The sequence below is a fragment of the Hyperolius riggenbachi genome, chromosome 9 (assembly GCF_040937935.1).
Source record: "Hyperolius riggenbachi isolate aHypRig1 chromosome 9, aHypRig1.pri, whole genome shotgun sequence".
Taxonomy (NCBI): Eukaryota; Metazoa; Chordata; class Amphibia; order Anura; family Hyperoliidae; genus Hyperolius; species Hyperolius riggenbachi.
This window is the reverse complement of record NC_090654.1, coordinates 268,159,664-268,178,952: the sequence shown is the minus strand read 5'-3', so window position 1 is coordinate 268,178,952 and position 19,289 is coordinate 268,159,664. Positions and strand designations below refer to the sequence as shown.

Here is a 19,289-nt window from a genome sequence, read left to right as displayed (position 1 = left end):
AATAGAGCAGAACTGGTTCTGCAGACTTTTCCAGGATCACTACAGTACAGAGTAGAGAGCTTGGGGGCTGGGTGCTGCACACAAGACCCTGCTGCACACTGAATAGGGACCGTCTACAAAACTTTGTATGATTCCTTATCAGTGGCTGAGCAGATGCAGTCATTAGAACAGTTGTGCAGAGAGCAGAAAGTGTTTTCTCTCAGTGCCCTTAGTTGTCAGTCTCTCAGGACAGGTAAAAGAAAGTTTTCCCCCATGGGCCCCCCTGTGGCTTCTGGGCTCCACTGTGGCTGTTTCCCTTGCAGGGTCTATTGTTACGCCCCTGCTCCCCATCATGAGAGTGCAACAGGGGAACGCATGTGGCCAGACTGCGCCTGCGTCCACTGGCCAAATTACGGGGCAGAATTGCGGAAAATCCAGGGAGTGGAGAAGGACGGCAAAGGGTCTTATCAGCCTGAACGGGGCTGGAGATAGACCCAGGTACAATTTTTTTCTTTATGTCCATCTCAGGTACACTTTAACCACTTGAGGACCACAGTGCTAAACCCCCCTAAAGACCAGGTCATATTTAGTGTAATTGACCACTGCAGCTTTAAGGCCAAGCTGCAGGGCCGCACAACTCAGCACACAAGTGATTCCCCCCCCCCCCTTTTTTTCCCCCGACAGAGCTCTCTGTTGGTGGGGTCTGATCGCCCCCCTAGTGTTTATTTTTAAATAAATATTTTTCTTTTTTTAATAATTTTTTTTAACTATTAGTACATTTTATTTTTGTAAACTCCTCCCTCCCTCCAGCCAGTCAATCGGCTGTCATAGGCTTCTGCCTATGAGAGCCGATTGCTCTCTAATGTCCCAGGGGAACAGCCGTGTCACACAGCTGTCCCCAGTACAGCGATGCTGCAAATCGCAGCGCTGTACATGTAAATAGATGGCAGTTACGCCATCTAACAATCTCCCAAGTGGCGATCGCCTCTCGGAGACTGAAGGCATGGAGGAGCTCTGCCCCCCAAGCAGGAGATGCACACGCAGCCTGCGCGCAATCTCCTGCAGTAGCCCGGCCCCTGGACTTGATGCCAATTGCCGTTAGGCGGTCCTGGGGCTGCCGCCGCGCCCATTGGCGTGGGGTGGAGTTTAAGTAGTTAACTCTTTAGTAGACAATTTATTTAGAGGCAAGGGCTCCAGGCTAATTTATTTTAGCACTTTTTTTTATTCCTTCTATGTTAGATTTCCTAGCTTCTAATTAGCACTGCTGTAATGTGAATTTATGGCCACTTTTCACTAGGGGGCAGTGTGAGACAATAACTTAAAATGTTACCACCGCTATGTAGCATGAGAGCCAACTAATTTGAATACTATGAGCAGATTGCCCAGGTAAGCTCTCATACTATGTGGAAGTGGTAAAATTGGCCAATCAAAATTAGATATTTATATGCACCCTAATTGGCTGCATACAGGTTTTGTATTACAGTCTACTAGCTGATTGCCCGGGTATGTATTTGGCTGGTGTTGGCTCCGCCCACTTTTCCCAACCCTAACACACAATTACACAATTACTCAATGACCAAGTTTGTGAGCTTTGCCGTCTTTGGCATCAATAATTTGCATTGAAATGTAAAAAATCTGATTGGCTGTTTGGCTCCACCCCCTTTTCTGAATTTGAACACCAGTCACCCAATGAACAACTGTACCAGGTTTGAGGCCTGTGCCAATAACAGTGCAAGAATGGCAGCAATTAAATATTCCTCTTGAAAAGCAATAGGTGAAGTTTGATTCACTTTTGTAGTCTGCACCCACTTTTCTGAATGTTAATCCCAGTCACTCAGTGACCAACTGTGCAGAGTTTAAGAACCCTGCCATTAACAGTGTAAGAATGGCTGCAGTTTATCTTTTCCCAGTGAAATTTATATTTGTCTCCGCCGACTGGTGACCCGGCATTGCCCGGGTATGTATTTGACTGGTGTTGGCTCCGCCCACTTTTTCTAACCCTAATGCAGAAACACTCAATGACCAAGTTTGTGAGCTTTAGGGTCTTTGGCATCAATAATTTGTATATTCCCATAGAAATTAAACAAATCAGATTGGCTGTTTGAGGCTCTGCCTCTCTACAGCATTTGAACCCCAGTCACCAAATGACCAACTGTAGCAGGTTTGAGTCCTCTGTCATTAACAGTGTATAAATAGCAGCAGTTCCAATATTCCCCCTGAAAATCAATAGGTGAATTTTGATTGGCTCTTGTAGGCTCCACCTACTTTTCTGAATATTAATCCCGGTCACCAAGTGGCCATCTGTGTCAAGTTTGAGAACCCTGCCAATACCAGAATGGCTGAAATCAATCTAACAAATCTAATTGGCTGTTTGTGGCCCTACCCCCTTTAGTGAATTTGGACCCCAGTCACCCAATGACGGACTGTATCAGGTTTGAGGCCTCTGCCATTAAGAGTGTAAGAATGGTAGCAATGTAAATATTCCCCTTGAAAATCAATAGGTGAATGTTGATTGGCTGTTGTAGACTCCACCCCATTTCTGAATATTAATCCCTATCTCCCAGTGGCCAATTGTGTCAAGTTTGGGAACCCTGCCATGTAAAAAATTAGGTTGTTGGCACCGCCCACTTTTTCTAACCTTGACATACAGTCACTCAATTACCAAGTTTATCAGCTTTGGGGTCCTTGGTATCAATACTTTGTATATTCCCATTGAAATTAAACAAATCTGATTGGCTGTTTGTGGCTCCACCCCCTTTTCTGAATTTGAACCCTAGTCACCAACTGTACCAGGTTTGAGGCATCTGCTATTAACCGTATGAGAATGGTATAAATATTCCCTTTGAAAATCAAAAGGTAAAGTTTTAATCGGCTGTTGTAAGCTCCACCCACTCTCCAAAATCTTAACCTCATTCACCCAGTGACCAACTGTGCAAAGTTTGAGAACCCTGTCACTAACGGTGTAAGAATGGCTGCAGTTTATATTTCCCCAGTAAAATTAGTTTTTGGCTCCGCCCACTTTCTGTAACTTTGACACACAGTCACTCAATGACCAAGTTTGTGAGCTTTCAGATTCCTGGCATCAAAAATGTGTGAATGGAAGCAGTTTATGCACCTAGGAAATCTGATTGGCTGTTTATGGCCCCGCCCCTTTAGTGAATTTGAACCCTTGTCACCCAATGACCAACTGTAGCAAGTTTGAAGCCTCTGCCATTAACAGTGTAAGAATGGCAGCAGTTGAAATATTCCCCCTTGAAAATCAATAGGTGAATTTTGATTGGCTGTTGTAGGATCCACCCACTTTCCTGAATATTAATCCCAGTCACCCAGTGTGCCAAGTTTGAGAAACCTGCGATTAAAGGACAACTGAAGAGAGAGGTATATGGAGGCTGCCATGTTTATTTCCTTTTAAACAATACCAGTTGCCTGGCAGCCCTGCTGATCCTCTGTCTCTAATACTATTAGCCATAGCCCCTGAACAAGCATGCTGCAGATCAGGTGTTTCAGACTTTAAAGGGAAGGTTCAGGGAGGGAGGTAAAAAACTAAAAATCAATATCCACTTACCTAGGGTTTCCTCCAGCCCGTGGCAGGCAGGAGGTGCCCTCGCCGCCGCTCCGCAGGCTCCCGGTGGTCTCCGGTGGCCGACCCGACCTGGCCAGGCCGGCTGCCAGGTCGGGCTCTGCTGTGCTCCATGGCCTGGCACTTCTGCGTCCCACGCGGGCGCGCTGACGTCATCGGACGTCCGCCGGGCTGTACTGCGCAGGCGCAGTAGTTCTGGGTCGGGTCGGCCACCGGGAGCCTGCGGAGCGGCGGCGAGGGCACCTCCTGCCTGCCACGGGCTGGAGGAAGCCCCAGGTAAGTGGATATTGATTTTTAGTTTTTTACCTCCCTCCCCGAACCTTGCCTTTAAAGTCAGATCTGACAAGTTATGGTGCTATTCAGATACTACTGCAGAGAAATAGACCAGCAGGGCTGCCAGGCAACTGGTATTGATTAAAAGGAAATAAACATGGCAGCCTCCATATACCTCTTACTTCAGTTCCCCTTTAACAGTCTAAGAATGGCTGCAGTTTACATTTTCCCATTTAAAATAAATGGCTGAAATTTGATTGGCTGTTTTATGCTCCGCCCACTTTTCCTGGATTTGTAACTTCAGTCACCAAGTGACCAACTGTGCCAAGTGTGGGGACTCTGGCTTGATTACTGTGAGAATGGCAGCCTTTTCCATTCTTTCCATTGACATGAATGGGTGAAATCTGATTAGCTGTTTGTAGCTCCGCCCAGGTATGCAGGGGGGCCGCGAGACCCCGAGAACATATCATCCCAGGTAGTAAGGGATATGCATAGCAAGTTTCGTTCAAATCGGTCAAGGCGTTTGAGTGATCGCGGCACATACATACACACATCCAATTTTATATATAGATGTTCAATCTCCATTGCAGTTCACACTCATAACGCCAGATATGCAATAGACCACTGTGAATCCAGCCTAATGCATTACATATGATGTACTGCATTCAGCTCTAGTTATGGGGCTTGATTCACTAAGACAAATAGCATGCCTTATCAGAGTTAACACGCCTTATCAGAGATAACACGCCTTGGGTTTGATTCACCAAGCCGTGCTAACTGTAAAGGTCCGTACACGCGCCGGACTGGAGGCAACGACGGGTCCGTCGTGACCTCCCGCTGGGTGGGCGTACCAACGACAGTCCGGCGTGTGTACACACTGTCGGCGGACTGATACGGCTGTTTCTGAGCGATCCGCCCGGCGGATCGCTCAGAAACGGCTGTATCAGTCCGCCAACAGTGCGTACACACGCCGGACTGTCGTTGGAACGCCCACCCAGCGGGAGGTCACGACGGATCCGTCGTTGCCTCCAGTCCGGCGTGTGTACGGACCTTTAGCACGCTTGTGAAAAGCCCCTCTTCACACCTAAAGTCAGTTTGGTCGCGCTAACTAGCGCTTGCGTGCAAAGTCCCGCGCGCAACACTTTGCAAAATGCCGCATCGCGGTGAGACAAAAATGGCGCTCCGATGCGCCTATAAGGTCACATTGGGTGCAACCTTAACGTTGCATAGTGCGACGTTAAGGTCGCACGCAATGCGACCTTATAGGCGCATACGGTGCGCTGTTTTCGTGCGCAAAGTTTTGCGCGCGGGACTTTGCGTGCAATCTAAATTTCACTGGTGCAACGCACCGCCTTTCAAGTGTGCGACGCACTGCGCTGTGAGCGCACAAAGTTTTGCACGTGGGACTTTGCGCGCGATCTAAGTTTCACTGGGGCGTGCTAAGTACTTAGCACCCTAGTTAGCACGCCCAAAGCCTTTAGGCATGCTGCTAACTAGGTTAGCACCGCATAGTGAATCAAGCCCCTTATCAGAGCAGCATAGCGAGCACTACTGGCAATGACGAGAGCTCCAGTCGTCCTGCCCTGAGCCCCTGCGGGTTCATAGCACTCGCAATGCTACTCTGAGAAGGCATGTTAACTTGGATAAGGCATGCTTTTTGTCTTAGTGAATCAAGCTCAAGGCGTGGTATAGCCTGCTACTCACTTTCAATTTTGCTTGACCAATGGTTGGCCAATTTGACCTTTCCCATGAAGTATAATAGTTACTTGCACAACCTGCTCATAGCATTCAGTCTGTTGATCCTCACACTACAAGAGGATTCTAAAGTTGGTCAGTTACTGGCAATCAATATTGAAGGTGCTTACCAGACTATACGGTGCCTACACACATCCAATTATGATAGGCAAATCACTGACCAATATTACTACCTCCATGCAGGGCCAGATTTGTACTCCTTACCGCCCTAGGCCACTGTCACCAGCTGCCCCCCCCTTCAGTATAGGTAGCCAGATGACTCCTCCCCCTTTCCCTCCAGTATAGGTAGCCAGATGACCCCTCCCCTTCCCTAAAGTATATGTAGCCAGATGACTCCTCCCCCCTTTCCCTCCAGTATGGGTAGCTAGATGACTCCCTTAATCCCTCCTTTCCCCCCCATTTTTTAGTATTGGTAGCCAGCACACCACAGCAGCCATCTTTGTCACTTATTTTTCCGCTCCTCTCCAGTGCAGAAGCTTCCTTTTCCTTTCTATCTCCATTGCTGCCCAGGTCTATAGCCACCGACCACAATGCAAACATGCACAGAGAGCAAGGTGGCTGCTGCACAGGCGGCTGGCAGCAGAGTACTGCAGTCAGTCACTCGCCTGGCCTCCCTGCATTGTAGTATTCGCAAGCATGCAAAGGCTGGACCAGGTTAGCCTGCTGATTTGGTGCCCTTCCTCCTGTGGTGCCCTAGGCCACGGCCTAGGTGGCCTTGGCCTAAATCCGGCCCTGCCTCCATGTAGTAGGAGGGGCAATGGATATTAAATACTATGATCAGAATGTGTAGGTAAACCATCATACTACATGTAACATAAAACCACAAACACTGGTTCCCACGACAGCTGGGGGCCCTGAACTCGCTCACTGACCAGGGAATTCACCCCCACTGCCTCTATACTGAATGCTGTTGATATGTGTGTTGCAGTCTACATGTAACATAGTTTGGTTGAAAGAAGACGTCCATCCGTCAAGTTCAACTAGAAAGGAAAACAATGGAGGTGTTAAAGGACACCTGAGGTGACATGATGAGATAGACGTGTTTGTACAGTGCCTAGCACACAAATAACTATGCTGTGTTCCTTTTTTTATTTCTTTGCCTGAAAGGGTTAAATATCAGGTATGCAAGTGGCTGACTCAGTCCTGACTCAGACAGGAAGTGACTACAGCGTGACCCTCACTGATAAGAAATTCCACCTATAAAACACATTCCTAGCAGAAAATGGCTTCTGAGGGCAGGAAAGAGATAAAAACAGGTCAATAGTTCATAGATTTTAGCTCTGGCATACTTCAATGAATGTGTCATTGAGCAAAAGCAATAAAACTTAAGTAGATTTAAACAAAATAAAACTGTGGAATATCTTAAAAAGTCATTTTTAGGAGAAGGAAGATAGATACAATCATTTATTTCATTAGTTTATTTTCGCCTCCGGTGTCCTTTAAGTTGGTCAGTGGTTGGTCAATCATAATTGAGTGTGTATTAGGCTTTACTGTCCAAAAATCAAAGGAAAGGTGGAAACCAACCTACACCAATATCTGAGTTACTGCTAACTACTAGGATTAGTACCTATTCAGTAAGGAGGTCAAAGCAAGATTCCCTAGCACTGCAGGGTGGCCTCTTGAGCGCATCCTAGTGGCTGCAGCTGTTGAACGTTTTGAGTCCGACAGGAGAAAAGCGTTCTGATTATAAATTCGGATTATTATCATTATTAATTAACCCTTTAGCAGCCAATTTATTTAGAGGTTGGCATGTGTTCCAGGCCAAATTATTTTAGCACTTTTTAATTTGTTACTTTTTCTTGCTCCTAATTAGTACTGCTGTAATGTGTATTTGTGGCCACTTGTCACTAGGGGGCAGTGTGAGGCAATAACAGAGGCCTTCTGGTTTCAGTTTCTATATTTTCTGTTAGAGAGAAAGATCAAAGCATTTAGAGAATTTAAAGCACGACTGAGGTGAAATGTAGTGCACTTATCTCAAACGAGATAACTCTATTGAAGATGCTAAAAGGTGAAAATAAACAAAAAAGTAATATGCATAAAAATATGTATATATGAAAATGTGGTGGATTTGCCTCCTAAAGTGAAAGTCCAAAGCGAAGGTAAAAAATATATATTATTTTGAGGACAATAACACGGAATACTAAGCCTTCCACTCGGCGGTAAGACCACCAATTTTTTTCGGTATTTAATCTTTTCTTTTTATTGTTTTACAGTTCTGGCGCCTCCGTTGATGACTTCCCACAAAGGCTGCAGTTTCTAATGGAGTATTGCATAATGAAGATATGATGAGGCCACTGAACATCATTATCTGTTTCTGGGTCTGGAGGAGCAGATGCAGCATCATAACAGACAGCTGTCAATCAGATTCCAGCTTGTAGAATAAGAAGACGACACAGGGAGCCCAGTCTGGTGTTTGATCACAAGGTGTCACAGTATAGGAATTAGTAGTAAGGGATTATATGCACAGGGCTGGGTTGCTTACACGAGGCAACCATTCATAGGAGCATGGGTGGGGGGCGGGGGGGGGAAGTATCGTCCCTACTTGTCCTTGCGATCTAGATAGGACGGTTGCAGCTCCCAAAGAAAGGTTCACTCCAAGAGAAGCGATTCAGGAGGATGCAGGAGGTGCTCAAAGCAAAAAAAATAAATAATATATGTATCTCTTAAGTAGAATAAGGGATTTTGAGGATGAGATCCTACTTTGAATAAGTAAATCTCACGTGTGTGTGGTTCAGAAGAATAATGTATTATGAACTTGTAGACAATGTGTTTTGTTTCACAAGCCCCTTCTTCAGGTCAAATACCGCGCCTTAAAGGGAACCTAAACTGAGAGGGATATGGATTTTTCCTTTCAAACAATACCAGTTTCCTGGCAGCCCTGCTGATCTGTTTAGTTGCAGTAGTGTCAGAATCACACAAGCATGCAGCTAATCCAGTCTGACTTCAGTAAGAGAACCTGATCTGCATGCTTGTTCAGGGGCTGTGGCTAAAAGTTTTAGAGACACAGGATCAGCAAGAGAGTCAGGCAACTGGTATTATTTTAAAAGGGAAAACCATATCCTTTTCAGTTTAGGTTCCCTTTAAGACCTTAAGAAGAAACAGTACACCTGGGACCATACTAAATTACTATATATTATTTATTTATTTATGTATTGACTATGTACCTTCAGTTGTCAGACACAGGGCTGTGGAGTCGGAGCAATTTTGGGTGCCTGGAGTCGGAGTCGGGAAAAAATGCACCAACTCCAACTCCTAATGAATTTAAACTGTAATTAAAATTTGGTTTGGTGACTATAAATTAAATGGTACCTGAGAAGGATGAAAAGAAAAGTTCTATACATACCTGGGGCTTCTTCCAGCCCCCTTCAGGCTAATCAGTCCCTCGCTGTCCTCTTCCGCCACCTGGATCTTCTGCTATGAGTCCTGGTAATTCAGCCAGTCAGCGCTGTCCAGCCGCATGCCGCTTCCACAGCCAGGAGCGTTCTGCACCTGCGCAATAGCACTATTGCGCAGGTGTAGTACGCTCCCAGCGGCGGAGTGTGTGCATGCGCACTACACCAGACTGGCTCAAGTACCTGGACTCATAGCAGAAGATCCAGATGGCGGAGGAGGACAGCGAGGGACTGATTATGATTAGCCTGAAGGGGGCTGGAGGAAGTACCAGATATGTATAAAAACTTTAATTTCATCTGTCTCAGGTTTACTTTGTTACACAGTAGTACTATACTCTACATATGCACTCTCCACAGAGCTGCAGGGAATCCACTGAGAATGTTGTGCACATTGAACACAGAGGTGTTGTCTATCACCCATAAACCTGGTTCAGATTGTGCATAAAGAATGTGTAATAGAGGAAGAATCTCCTTATTCCCCTGCAGAGTACCTGCACATCACTCTTAAGCTGGCCACTAACTGTCCAATTTCTAGTGAAAAATCGTTCGAGCGATCAGAAATTCTGATCGGATTGGTTGCAAATAATCTCCATTGGTGGACACAATCGATTATGAACGAGTGAAAACAAATGTCGTCCGAATTAATTTTCGTCGAACGAAAATTTGGATTTTCTTGGTGGTCGTGATAGATAGGAAGCAATGATTGGTTAGTTGATGGTGTAGTTAACGATTTTTCGTCCGATCAGAATTTCTGATCGCTCTAACGATTTTTCGCTACAAATTGGACCGTTAGTGGCCAGCTTTACATGTACCCACAGTTACATTGCCTTGGGCCTGATAGATGTTCTTTGTTCCAGTCAGTACCTTTTACAATTACTCTTACCAAGGACTAGTTTTAGTGTAAAGGGAATAAATATGGCAGTCTCCATATCCTTCTTACTTCAGTTGTCTTTTAAAATTCCTAAGCGTTGGCAGTTAAGAGACAAATTTCATGTTACATACTTTCAATCAACAAGATTGTAATATGCAAATTAGAGGAGTCGGTAGAATCCTAAACTGAGGAGTCGGAGTCGGTGGATTTTTGTACCGACTCCACAGCCCTGGTCAGACATAGTTAAATTTATTTTCGTTTACATATTAATTTTTCTCCTGTATTTTTTTCTCTCTCTCTCTATATACTATATATACTTGAATACAAGTCAACCTTGTGCATAAGTCGACTCCAATATTTAACCCTCTTAAGCTGGATGTTTTTATTGACTCAAGTATAAGTCTACCCAGCAGCACAAGTTTACCCAGCAAAGTTAATGGCTGCACTTGGGTCTCAGGAGGGGTTAATGACTGCACTGCATACATTAACCCCTTCCTGTCCCTTAAGTGCAGCCAATACCTCCTCCAGGCCCCCAAGTGCTGCAATTATTCAGTCCCTTTTATGCAGCCCAGTATTTCCCCCTCCTCTTTCCTTGTTAATTGTTGTGGCCAGGACTTTCACACCTGTGCTTTCTTGGTCTTTCCTTTCCTCAAAAGTATTTCTAACCACTGAATAAATTGCTGCAAATGGGAATGTCACTATTAGTACACACATTACTCAGTGTGCTCAGTGTTGCCCGGGACCCGTGTATAAGTCGACCCCTAAACTTTTAAGAAATTAATAAGACCTACATTTCTAGACTTATACTCGAGTATATACAAATATATCATGTAATATAGAGTATATTGGTCCTGAGTGTACTGTTTGTTCTTAAGGCAAGAGATTTGATGCAAAACGCGATGTCTACAAGTGCATGATAAAGAAACAAATTTTTCTGAACCATGCATGAGATCTACTTATTCAAGGTAGGATCTCAACCTCAAAATTCCTTGTACTACTTAATAGATTAAAATATGTTAGATAGAGAGAGAGAGAGAGAGAGAGAGATTTTTTGCTTTGTGCATCTCCTACACTTCTACAGCAATAAATCAGGACTCTTTTCAGGTTACCAAGCTTACCCACCACACCAGCAGGTGGTGCTCCATTAAAAGTCAATCATTCATTTCTATGGTGAAGCTTGTTTATGCAGGGCCATCGTATACTCAACTCAAGCACCCTTTCCATGTGAATGAAGAAGACATTTTGCTGTTAGTACAAGAGGCTTCTTTATTCACCTGATATGCAGGAAACACCCAGAAACATATCTGACTGTGGGACTGTACACACAGGCTGCATTGCATTTTTATGATTGCATGCATTTTTTTAAATCGCAAAGCCTTGTTAAAAATTATGAAGATCGTGATGGAACTGTACACAGTGGCACGATGCCATTTTAGAAAATCACAAAATCGCAGTGACTGCAGTACTTTGAGCACTGCGTTTGAAAAAAACGCATACAAAAACGCAATGCAGTTGTATTGCATTGTTTCAAGGGCAAATCCCAGAAGACCTTGCAACTTCCTGTTAAAGGACTTTTAGGCAATCACCAATCACAGGAAAAACACAAACACATCGCAGCAATCAGACAATTTTAAAATTGCATTGCATTTGTGATTGCGTTTGGCGATTTTCAGTGTGTACAGGCCCTAACCACGAGTTTTCTGAACTGTGCAATTTTGCATTTCTTAATGCGTTTTTCGTGTTTTTTTTTTTTTTTTTATTAATTTCCGTGATCAATGGAATAAAATACAGTAACATAAAAACAAACATACAAAAAAAAAAAATCAAAAACATGTAAAACCGCATTCCTCTGCGTCTCCATTGAGATACATTGTGTGCTTTCCATGTATGCCTTTTTACCTGCAGCCCATAGACTTTCATTAGCAGCAAAAATGCTAGCGGTTCCCCAACGCTAGCGTTTCTGCCTAATGTGTTCCTTGCCCAGAGATTGCCACACCATAAATTGTCCTAATTGTCCATTCTTGCCCTTGGACATGGTATCTCATTGTTATATTGATAAAGTAAATAAGAAATTTATATTTGAAAAAAATAATACTGTAAATAAAAATCAGGAAGCAGCTGCAAGTGATGCCATTACCCACAAGGCTGTGCATGTGGATCCAAGGCTGAATTTTAATTAAAGGACACCCGAGGTGAAAAACGAATAAAATAAATGATTCTATCCATCTTCCTTCTCCTACAAATGACTTTTTAAGATATTCCACAGTTTTATTTTATGATTAAATCTAATTTTTAAGTTTTAAAAGTTTTGTTTTTGCTCAATGACACATTCATTGAAGTATGCCAGAGCTAAAATCTATGTACTAGTAAACCTTTTTATCTCTTTCCTGCTCTCAGAAGACATTTTCTGCTAGGAAAGTGTTTTATAGTTGTAATTTCTTATCAGTGAGGGTCACACTGTAGTCACTTCCTGTCTGAGTCAGGACTGGGTCAGCCACTTACATACCTGATATTTAACTCTTTCAGACAGTGAAAGAAAAAAAAGGAACACAGCATAGTTATTTGTGTGCTTGGCACTGTACATACCTACGTCTATCTCATCACGTCACATGTCACTTCGGGTATCCTTTAAGCCTAGACTAGGACTGATGTCACTGAGTGGGAGGGATTTCACCTTTTCAGCTGGATTTGCATTGGCTGCAGGACTTTATCCTCTCTGAGGACTGAGTTAATTTCCACCTTACAGTTCCTCTTTAAAGTAAACCTGCGACAAAGGGGAAGGGGGGGTTGGGGGAATTTTACATACCTGGGGCTTCCTCCAGGCTTATTGCTCCCTCACCGTCCTCCTCCCCCTCCTGTTTCTTCTGCAAGTGGCCCTGGAATGTCCTCCAGTTGCGCTCTAGTGACCGGGAGCGTTCTGTACCTTCGCAGTACTATTGCAGAAGAAACAGGAGTTGGAGGAGGACGGTGAGGGAACAAAAAGGCTGGAGGAAGCCCCAGGTATGTATAATTACCCCCCCCCACCTTCGTCTCAGGTACACTTTAAGCGCTTCCGGGCCAGCAGTCCCTGACACCTTAAAGGACATCTGACTCAAGACCCCCTCTCCCACTACACAGCCGACACTGTAAAGGACAACAACTGAAGCGAGAAGGATATGGAGGCTGCCATATTTATTTATTAAGCAATACCAGTTACCTGGCAGCCCTGCTGATCCTCTGCCTCTAATACTTTTAGCCATAGACCCTGAACAAGCATTCAGCAGATCAGGTGTTTGACATTGAATCACACCAGAAACAAGCATGCAGCTAATCTTGTCAGATCTGACAGACACTACTGCAGCCAAATAGATCAGCAGGGCTGCCAGGCAACCAGTATTGTTTAAAATTAAATAAATATGGCTGCCTCCATAGTCTTTTCACTTCAAGGACCAGAAACATTTTGGTCAGAAAACAGGGCTCACCAACGTCACGACGCACGGACCAGTCTCTCTCGCAGTTTGCACCACTCCCTTGTTTCTGCAGCCCACTCACTCTGCTATTAATATGACAGCAGAGCTCAGTTAGCCTGTCAGAGGCCGATTTTATTGGTTTCTGACCCTGTGAGCCAATCACAGTGATCACAGGATCAGGAGCCAATTAAATCATCTTATGACCGCCTCACAGAGCTCTGTTGTCATACCGACAGCAGAGTGAGTGGGCTGCAGTGGCGGGAGAGCGGTGGTAGCATGCGGTGCGGTAATTGAAGTCTATGCCCCGGTAGGCAATAACAGGTCCCAAACAGGACATAGATTTCAATTAGAGCGGTCTGGAAGCTGTTAACTACATTTTAAACTTCAAGCGTTTGCAGAAATTTGAAATCATTTTGGGCATCTCCACCAGTTAATATGTGTGTAAAAGTGTTACTGCAATCAGGAAAAAGAGAAAAGTAAAAAACAAAACACAACTGGTCTCTTTCGTTATCATGGCAAACTGGTTATTATTGTACATCTCCTGTACAATACTTCAGCAATTTTTTTTAAAGATTTAAAAAGCAAAGAGTTACAAAACCGTCTGCAATGAACTGGGAATAGAAAAGATAGCACTTTTTTTTTGTTTTGTTTTAAATTCCATTATATAGTACACCGTATAAATTACAGATATTTTCCGATGCACAAACGCATCCGCCTAATATTTATCAAATGTAAATTTGTTTCATTTGTTGTGTCTTTGTTCAGTTCTGTTTTGCAGAGACCGTCTTAGTCTTTTGTTTTCCTTGCTTGGCATGGGTACCCAGAAGTCCTTAGCGCGGTCACGCCACCTTAGCGTGGTCACGCCATCACGTGTGGCAGTGCTCCAAGTCTGGAACGCTGCTATTGTTGAAGTACCTCAAATTGTTCGGGACGTGACAGTCTGTGTATGTGAGGCTCCCATTTGGGGCGTATATGGGCTGAAGTCTGAAACCTCCTTTAAGGAGCTGGTCATTGTTTAAGGAGACGATCTGGAAGCTGGTTTCCGTCATCTCCAAGATGGAGTTGTCCTTCTTAGTGCCCGCCTCGCAGTAATCGTCTTTCCGACGGCCTCGGTTGTATTTCCATTTCTGGGAGGCGTAGCGTCCCTTTTTGTGCATGTGCCAGCAGAAGATGCTGAGCAAGACAACAAGTACAATAATGACCGCGCCCCCGATTAACCCTGCCAGCAGGAAAGGGGAGCCGATGCTCTGAATCGTGGCCTGCTCGTGGCTAGAGGGGGTGTTACTACCGTTATTCTGTGGTGAGGTCTTTGTGGTCGCCTCGGCACAGACAGTCTCTTCACCCGCCTGATAATTGTTGAAAGCGTCTAAGGGAACCAGACATATCCGGTAGGTGGATTTGGGCTCTAGATTCAACAGACTCCAGTGTTGTTTTTCGCCACTCACTATTTGTTCGTGAACAATCCCTTCCACCAGGCTGTGCCCCATCTTAACCCAAGTGAGCTTGTAGGAGACAACCAGAAGCACGGCCAGCCAGCTGACATGGATGGAGGTGTCGTTCACAGAGCGAATGGAGAGCTGGAGTCGTTCTCGGGTCAGTGGGGTCACTTTCTCGATGATTATTATCTCTGGTTCAGGTAGGGTAACGGGAGGTAGGGTGGGAGAGGGAGTGGTTGTTGTTGGGACTGTAGGTGCTTCAGTAGGAGTAGGGACAAAAATGGTTGTGGGAAGGGTAGTTGGGGCCAGGGTTGGAGGAGGCTGGGTAACAGGTGGTAAGACGGGAGTAGTAGTTGGGCAGGAGAGTTGATTCACATTGAGCTCCCTAACTGCCATTCCTCGGAAATTCTCCGGCCCCTGACACATGAATGCACGAACGTTGATGGCAGCTGGAAGAGACTTTAGCCACTCGGTGACCCATCGAATGCCACAATCACAAAACCAAGGGTTGTTCCTTGCAGTCAGTTGTTTTAGGTTGGTTAGGTTATCGAAAACTCCTCTAGCCAACCTCTGTAGCCGGTTGTTGGAAATATCCAATCTCTCGAGCTTGTGCAGTTTGGCAAAGGCTGACACTGGGATATGGTTGATTTGGTTGTCCTGCAGGTTGAGCTTTACCAAATAGGTGCCCTGGAGATCGATAGGAGGACTGGTGAGAGAATTACGTACCATGGAAAACTCCCTAAGCTTAGGCAGGTAGCTAAACGTGCCATTGGAAATTCCTTTGTTGGTCAGGAGATTGCCGTCCAGGATCAAACGTTCCAAGCCGGTCAGGTTGTGAAAGGCCTGCTCAGAAATCCTAGCTATACGGTTTTCATCCAGCCTCAACTCTTGTAAGCCAAAAGGAAGGCCGACCGGCACACTGCTCAAGTGATTCTTGGATAGGAAAAGCAGCTTTAGGCTCACCGCTTCACGGAATGCCCCATCCTCAACCCCTACCGTTGAGATGGAGTTATCGTCCAAGTGCAACTCTTCCAGTTTTAAAAGCTGTGCCAACGGCACTCTCGAAACAGTCTGAATGTTGTTTTCCTGGAGGTGGAGCACTCTGACATTCTTAGGAAGGTTCATGGGAAATTCGTCCAACTGGTTGCCGTACAAGTAAACCGTATGCACCGACTGGACGTTGTGCAGCTCCGCGGGAAAACCAGCATTGTTAATTTGGTTGTTGTGGAGGTAGAGTACGTTAACACCCTCCGGAATTCCAAGAGGCACTGAGGTCAAACTCCGCTCATTACAGTAGACATAGTTCCGATCACAGCGGCACACCGTCGGGCATGCCAAAGATTGGTTTATATGAATGAGCAGCCCGAGGGAGAACAAAATCCAGGATTTCAAGAAGGACACCCAGTCCCTGGGCCAAAGAACTGTCCGAAGGCCCATTTCTGGTTTGTCAAAACTAAAAGGCCCTTGCTAAAAAGAGGTGCAAAAGCAAACAGGGAGTGCAAATCTCAGCATTTAATGTGCTTTTGTCCGGCCATCTGGCAAGAATAAAGCTCATCACAGCCAAAGGTGCTGTAATCCTTTGACGAGAGCGCCTCCAGCCATGGATGGAGATGCAGTAGTCTCATTAGCTGGGGCTAGCGCTCTGCCCAACCCAACAGAGGAGCTCATTAATCACTTTGTAGTCCCGTTGTCGTGTCCACCAGGAAAGGATAATGTCCATGAAAGAGAGCTGGTGGTTTGGCACGATGCTGGTTGGGGAGGTGATCTGCTGGCTCTTCAGAGGAGAACGCTTCTGCCTTGTGACACCCTCTTCACTTCTTCATTTCCCAGCTGTCTAACCTGCCAAAGAAAAAAAGAATCAACGTCAGTAAATCTGCACTCCAACCATTTGTCAGCAAACAAAGTCAAGAGCAGTGAACGTCAAAGGCATCACAGACAGTAATTCAAAAGTTTGTATTATAAGGGATGGGCCTGTTCAGGCAAGCATACTCTCTGGGCCCGTTTCCACTCTCGCGGAAACGGCCGCGAATCCGCAGAGTTTCCCCGCAGGCAAATCGCGCGGGGAAACTCTGCCATAGGGGACAACGGCGCCGCCGGCCGAATCGCTTGCAGTAGCGATTCGGCCGGAAACCCCCACAGAATTCGCGGCGGAGGCTGCGATTCCCATAGCCGTGCATGGCACGGCTGATGGGAATCGCCTGCGATCCCGCCCACCCGCTCAGTGCCGGCGTGCGTCTACGAGACGCACGCCGCACTAGTGGAAACGAGCCCTCTCACTTAGGACACCGACCACCACTCTGCCATCTCATATGCAGCCATCTCTCAACACTAATAAAAGGGATCCAATCAGCTTTTTTTCTACACAGTTTATCCTGTTTCTAATAGCTGTAGGAGCTGCCATGTCCCCCCTTCCATAATTTTTCACGGGGAAAGTGTGAATGTTATATAATGTGACTTCTCTAAAATGTTTGAAGTACAGTGTGCTATCCCCCCACCATGCTGATGAAAGCTTGTGTGTGCTCATTGCTACTGCGAATTACAGCAGTCCTCATCTGTCTGCTCTTTCTGACGACAGCAGGCGGTGGAAGTAAAAGCTTCTAACAAATGTTTAAATGTAACAGGAAGTACAATGGAATTTTTATTTTAGTAATAAGACACACTGTTAACATGAAACTTTCACATGTTCCAATATGACCCAGCTGAGAAATGCTTATTTTTGCCACCAAAGAAATCTAAAAAGTTTAACCTAGGTTTGTTGAATCACTTCTACTCTAACACTTTTCGATCCCAGTAAAGCTATCTCAGAGCGTGTTATTAAAATGTGTCTGCCGAGTTTCAAGTGTTTAATATCTGTGGTTTATTCTATATTAAAAAACAACGAAGAAAAATCTTCCGAATGTTAAAGGATACCCGAGGTGACATGTGACATGATGAGATAGACATGTGTATGTACAGTGCCTAGCACACAAATAACTATGCAAGGTATGCAACTGGCTGACTAAGTCCTGACTCAGACAGGAAGTGACTACAGTGTGACCCTCGCTAATAAGAAATTCCAACTATAAAACACTTTCCTAGGAGAAAATGGCTTCTGGGAGCAAGAAATAGATAAAAAGAGGAATTTATCAGTGAGGGTCACACTGTAGTCACTTCCTGTCTGAATCAGGACTGAGTCAGCCACTTACATACCTGATATTTAACTCTTTCAGGCAGAGAAAGAAAAAAAAGGAACACACCATAGTTATTTGTGTGCTAGGCACTGTACATACACATGTCTATCTCATCATGTCGAATTTCAGTTGGGGTATCCTTTAATAGCTTTTTTTTTCTCGTAAAAGACAACTGAAGTGAGAGGGATATGGAGGCTGCCACATTTATTTCCTTTTAAGCAATACCAGTTTCCTGGCAGCCCTGCTGATCCTCTGCCTCTAATCCTTTTAGCCATATACTCAAAACAAGCATGCAGCAGATCAGGCGTTTCTGATGAGATTGGCTGCATGCTTGTTTCTTTTTTATTTAATTGGCTTCCCCTTAAATTGTCCCTAGACTACAATACATACACTACCCGATACGATACATAGACATAGGACTATGGTAGGGATTAGATTGGGAGCCCCTCTGAGGGACAGCTAAGTGACAAGACTATGTACTCTGTACATTGCTGCGGAAGATGTTGTTGCTATATAAATACTAAATAATCATATTTAATCTTTTCATTGGATACAATCACAAACACAGGAAAAACGTTGCAGGACCTGCACTTTCCTTTTTTTTTCCAAGATGGAATCACACTTAGTGTACGAGGGGTATCATGATTACTATTATCATGGCGGCACCATTGCGATCAGCAAAACGCAAGAGGTGTGATAAACACATGACACGTTAGTGTGAAAAGGCCCTCGAGCCTTGCCGACATGTAAATGCATTTTTAAAATAGATTAAATCATAGTGAATAATAAAAAAAAAGTAAACCACGCCATTTTTTTTAAATTAAAATGTGATCATAAATATTGAGAAATACAAATTATTAGGCACAGTGTTCTCCCCAGGCTCTTTTAGCTGGGTGCTCCACCCGGCTAGTTTTGATGGGCACCCGGCTGCCATCGGTTCACCTCCTCCTATACTATAACCAGGGTTGCGCACAGGAGCACCGGCCCTGCATTTCTCATATTGCCCCACCCGGCTACTTTTTCATGCCACCCGGCTGGAAAAAAAATTCTGGGGAGAACACTGAGGCATGTGAAAAAATAATGTATATGCTACTATTTAAAGATTGCAAAGATTCTCTTCTTTCTAATGACTGTTCTGCATTTAGGAACCGTTCCCCAAGTATTTGTTTCTGGAGGTTTTCTTGTTTTCCCACCAGCAAATCTGGTAAAGTGTTCAGCTAAAGATTACAATGCGATCAATCAATACGGTGGCCAATATTCACCTGTAAGGATAGAGTTACAGATTGCCCAGCAAGCTCATGGGGGAAAAAGAACTCTCAGGATTGTGTAAGGGGCTGTAAGGCCTAGTGCACACCAGAGCGGTTCGGCTGCGTTTTGCGATCCG

At 44.8% G+C, this 19,289-nt stretch overlaps 1 protein-coding gene across 3 annotated transcripts in view; it reads right to left on the bottom strand.

The window, feature by feature from the left end:
* Positions 1 to 13,799: 13,799 nt before the first annotated feature.
* The window catches only part of FLRT2 (fibronectin leucine rich transmembrane protein 2), a 117,854-nt gene continuing 112,364 nt past the window's right edge, over positions 13,800 to 19,289 (bottom strand). For all 3 annotated transcript variants that reach the window (XM_068254535.1, XM_068254537.1, XM_068254536.1), the window contains exon 2: positions 13,800 to 16,574. In XM_068254535.1, the coding sequence (XP_068110636.1) occupies positions 14,166 to 16,172 (2,007 nt within the window). In that variant the 5' untranslated portion in view covers positions 16,173 to 16,574 and the 3' untranslated portion in view covers positions 13,800 to 14,165. The remainder of the gene's footprint in view (positions 16,575 to 19,289) is intronic.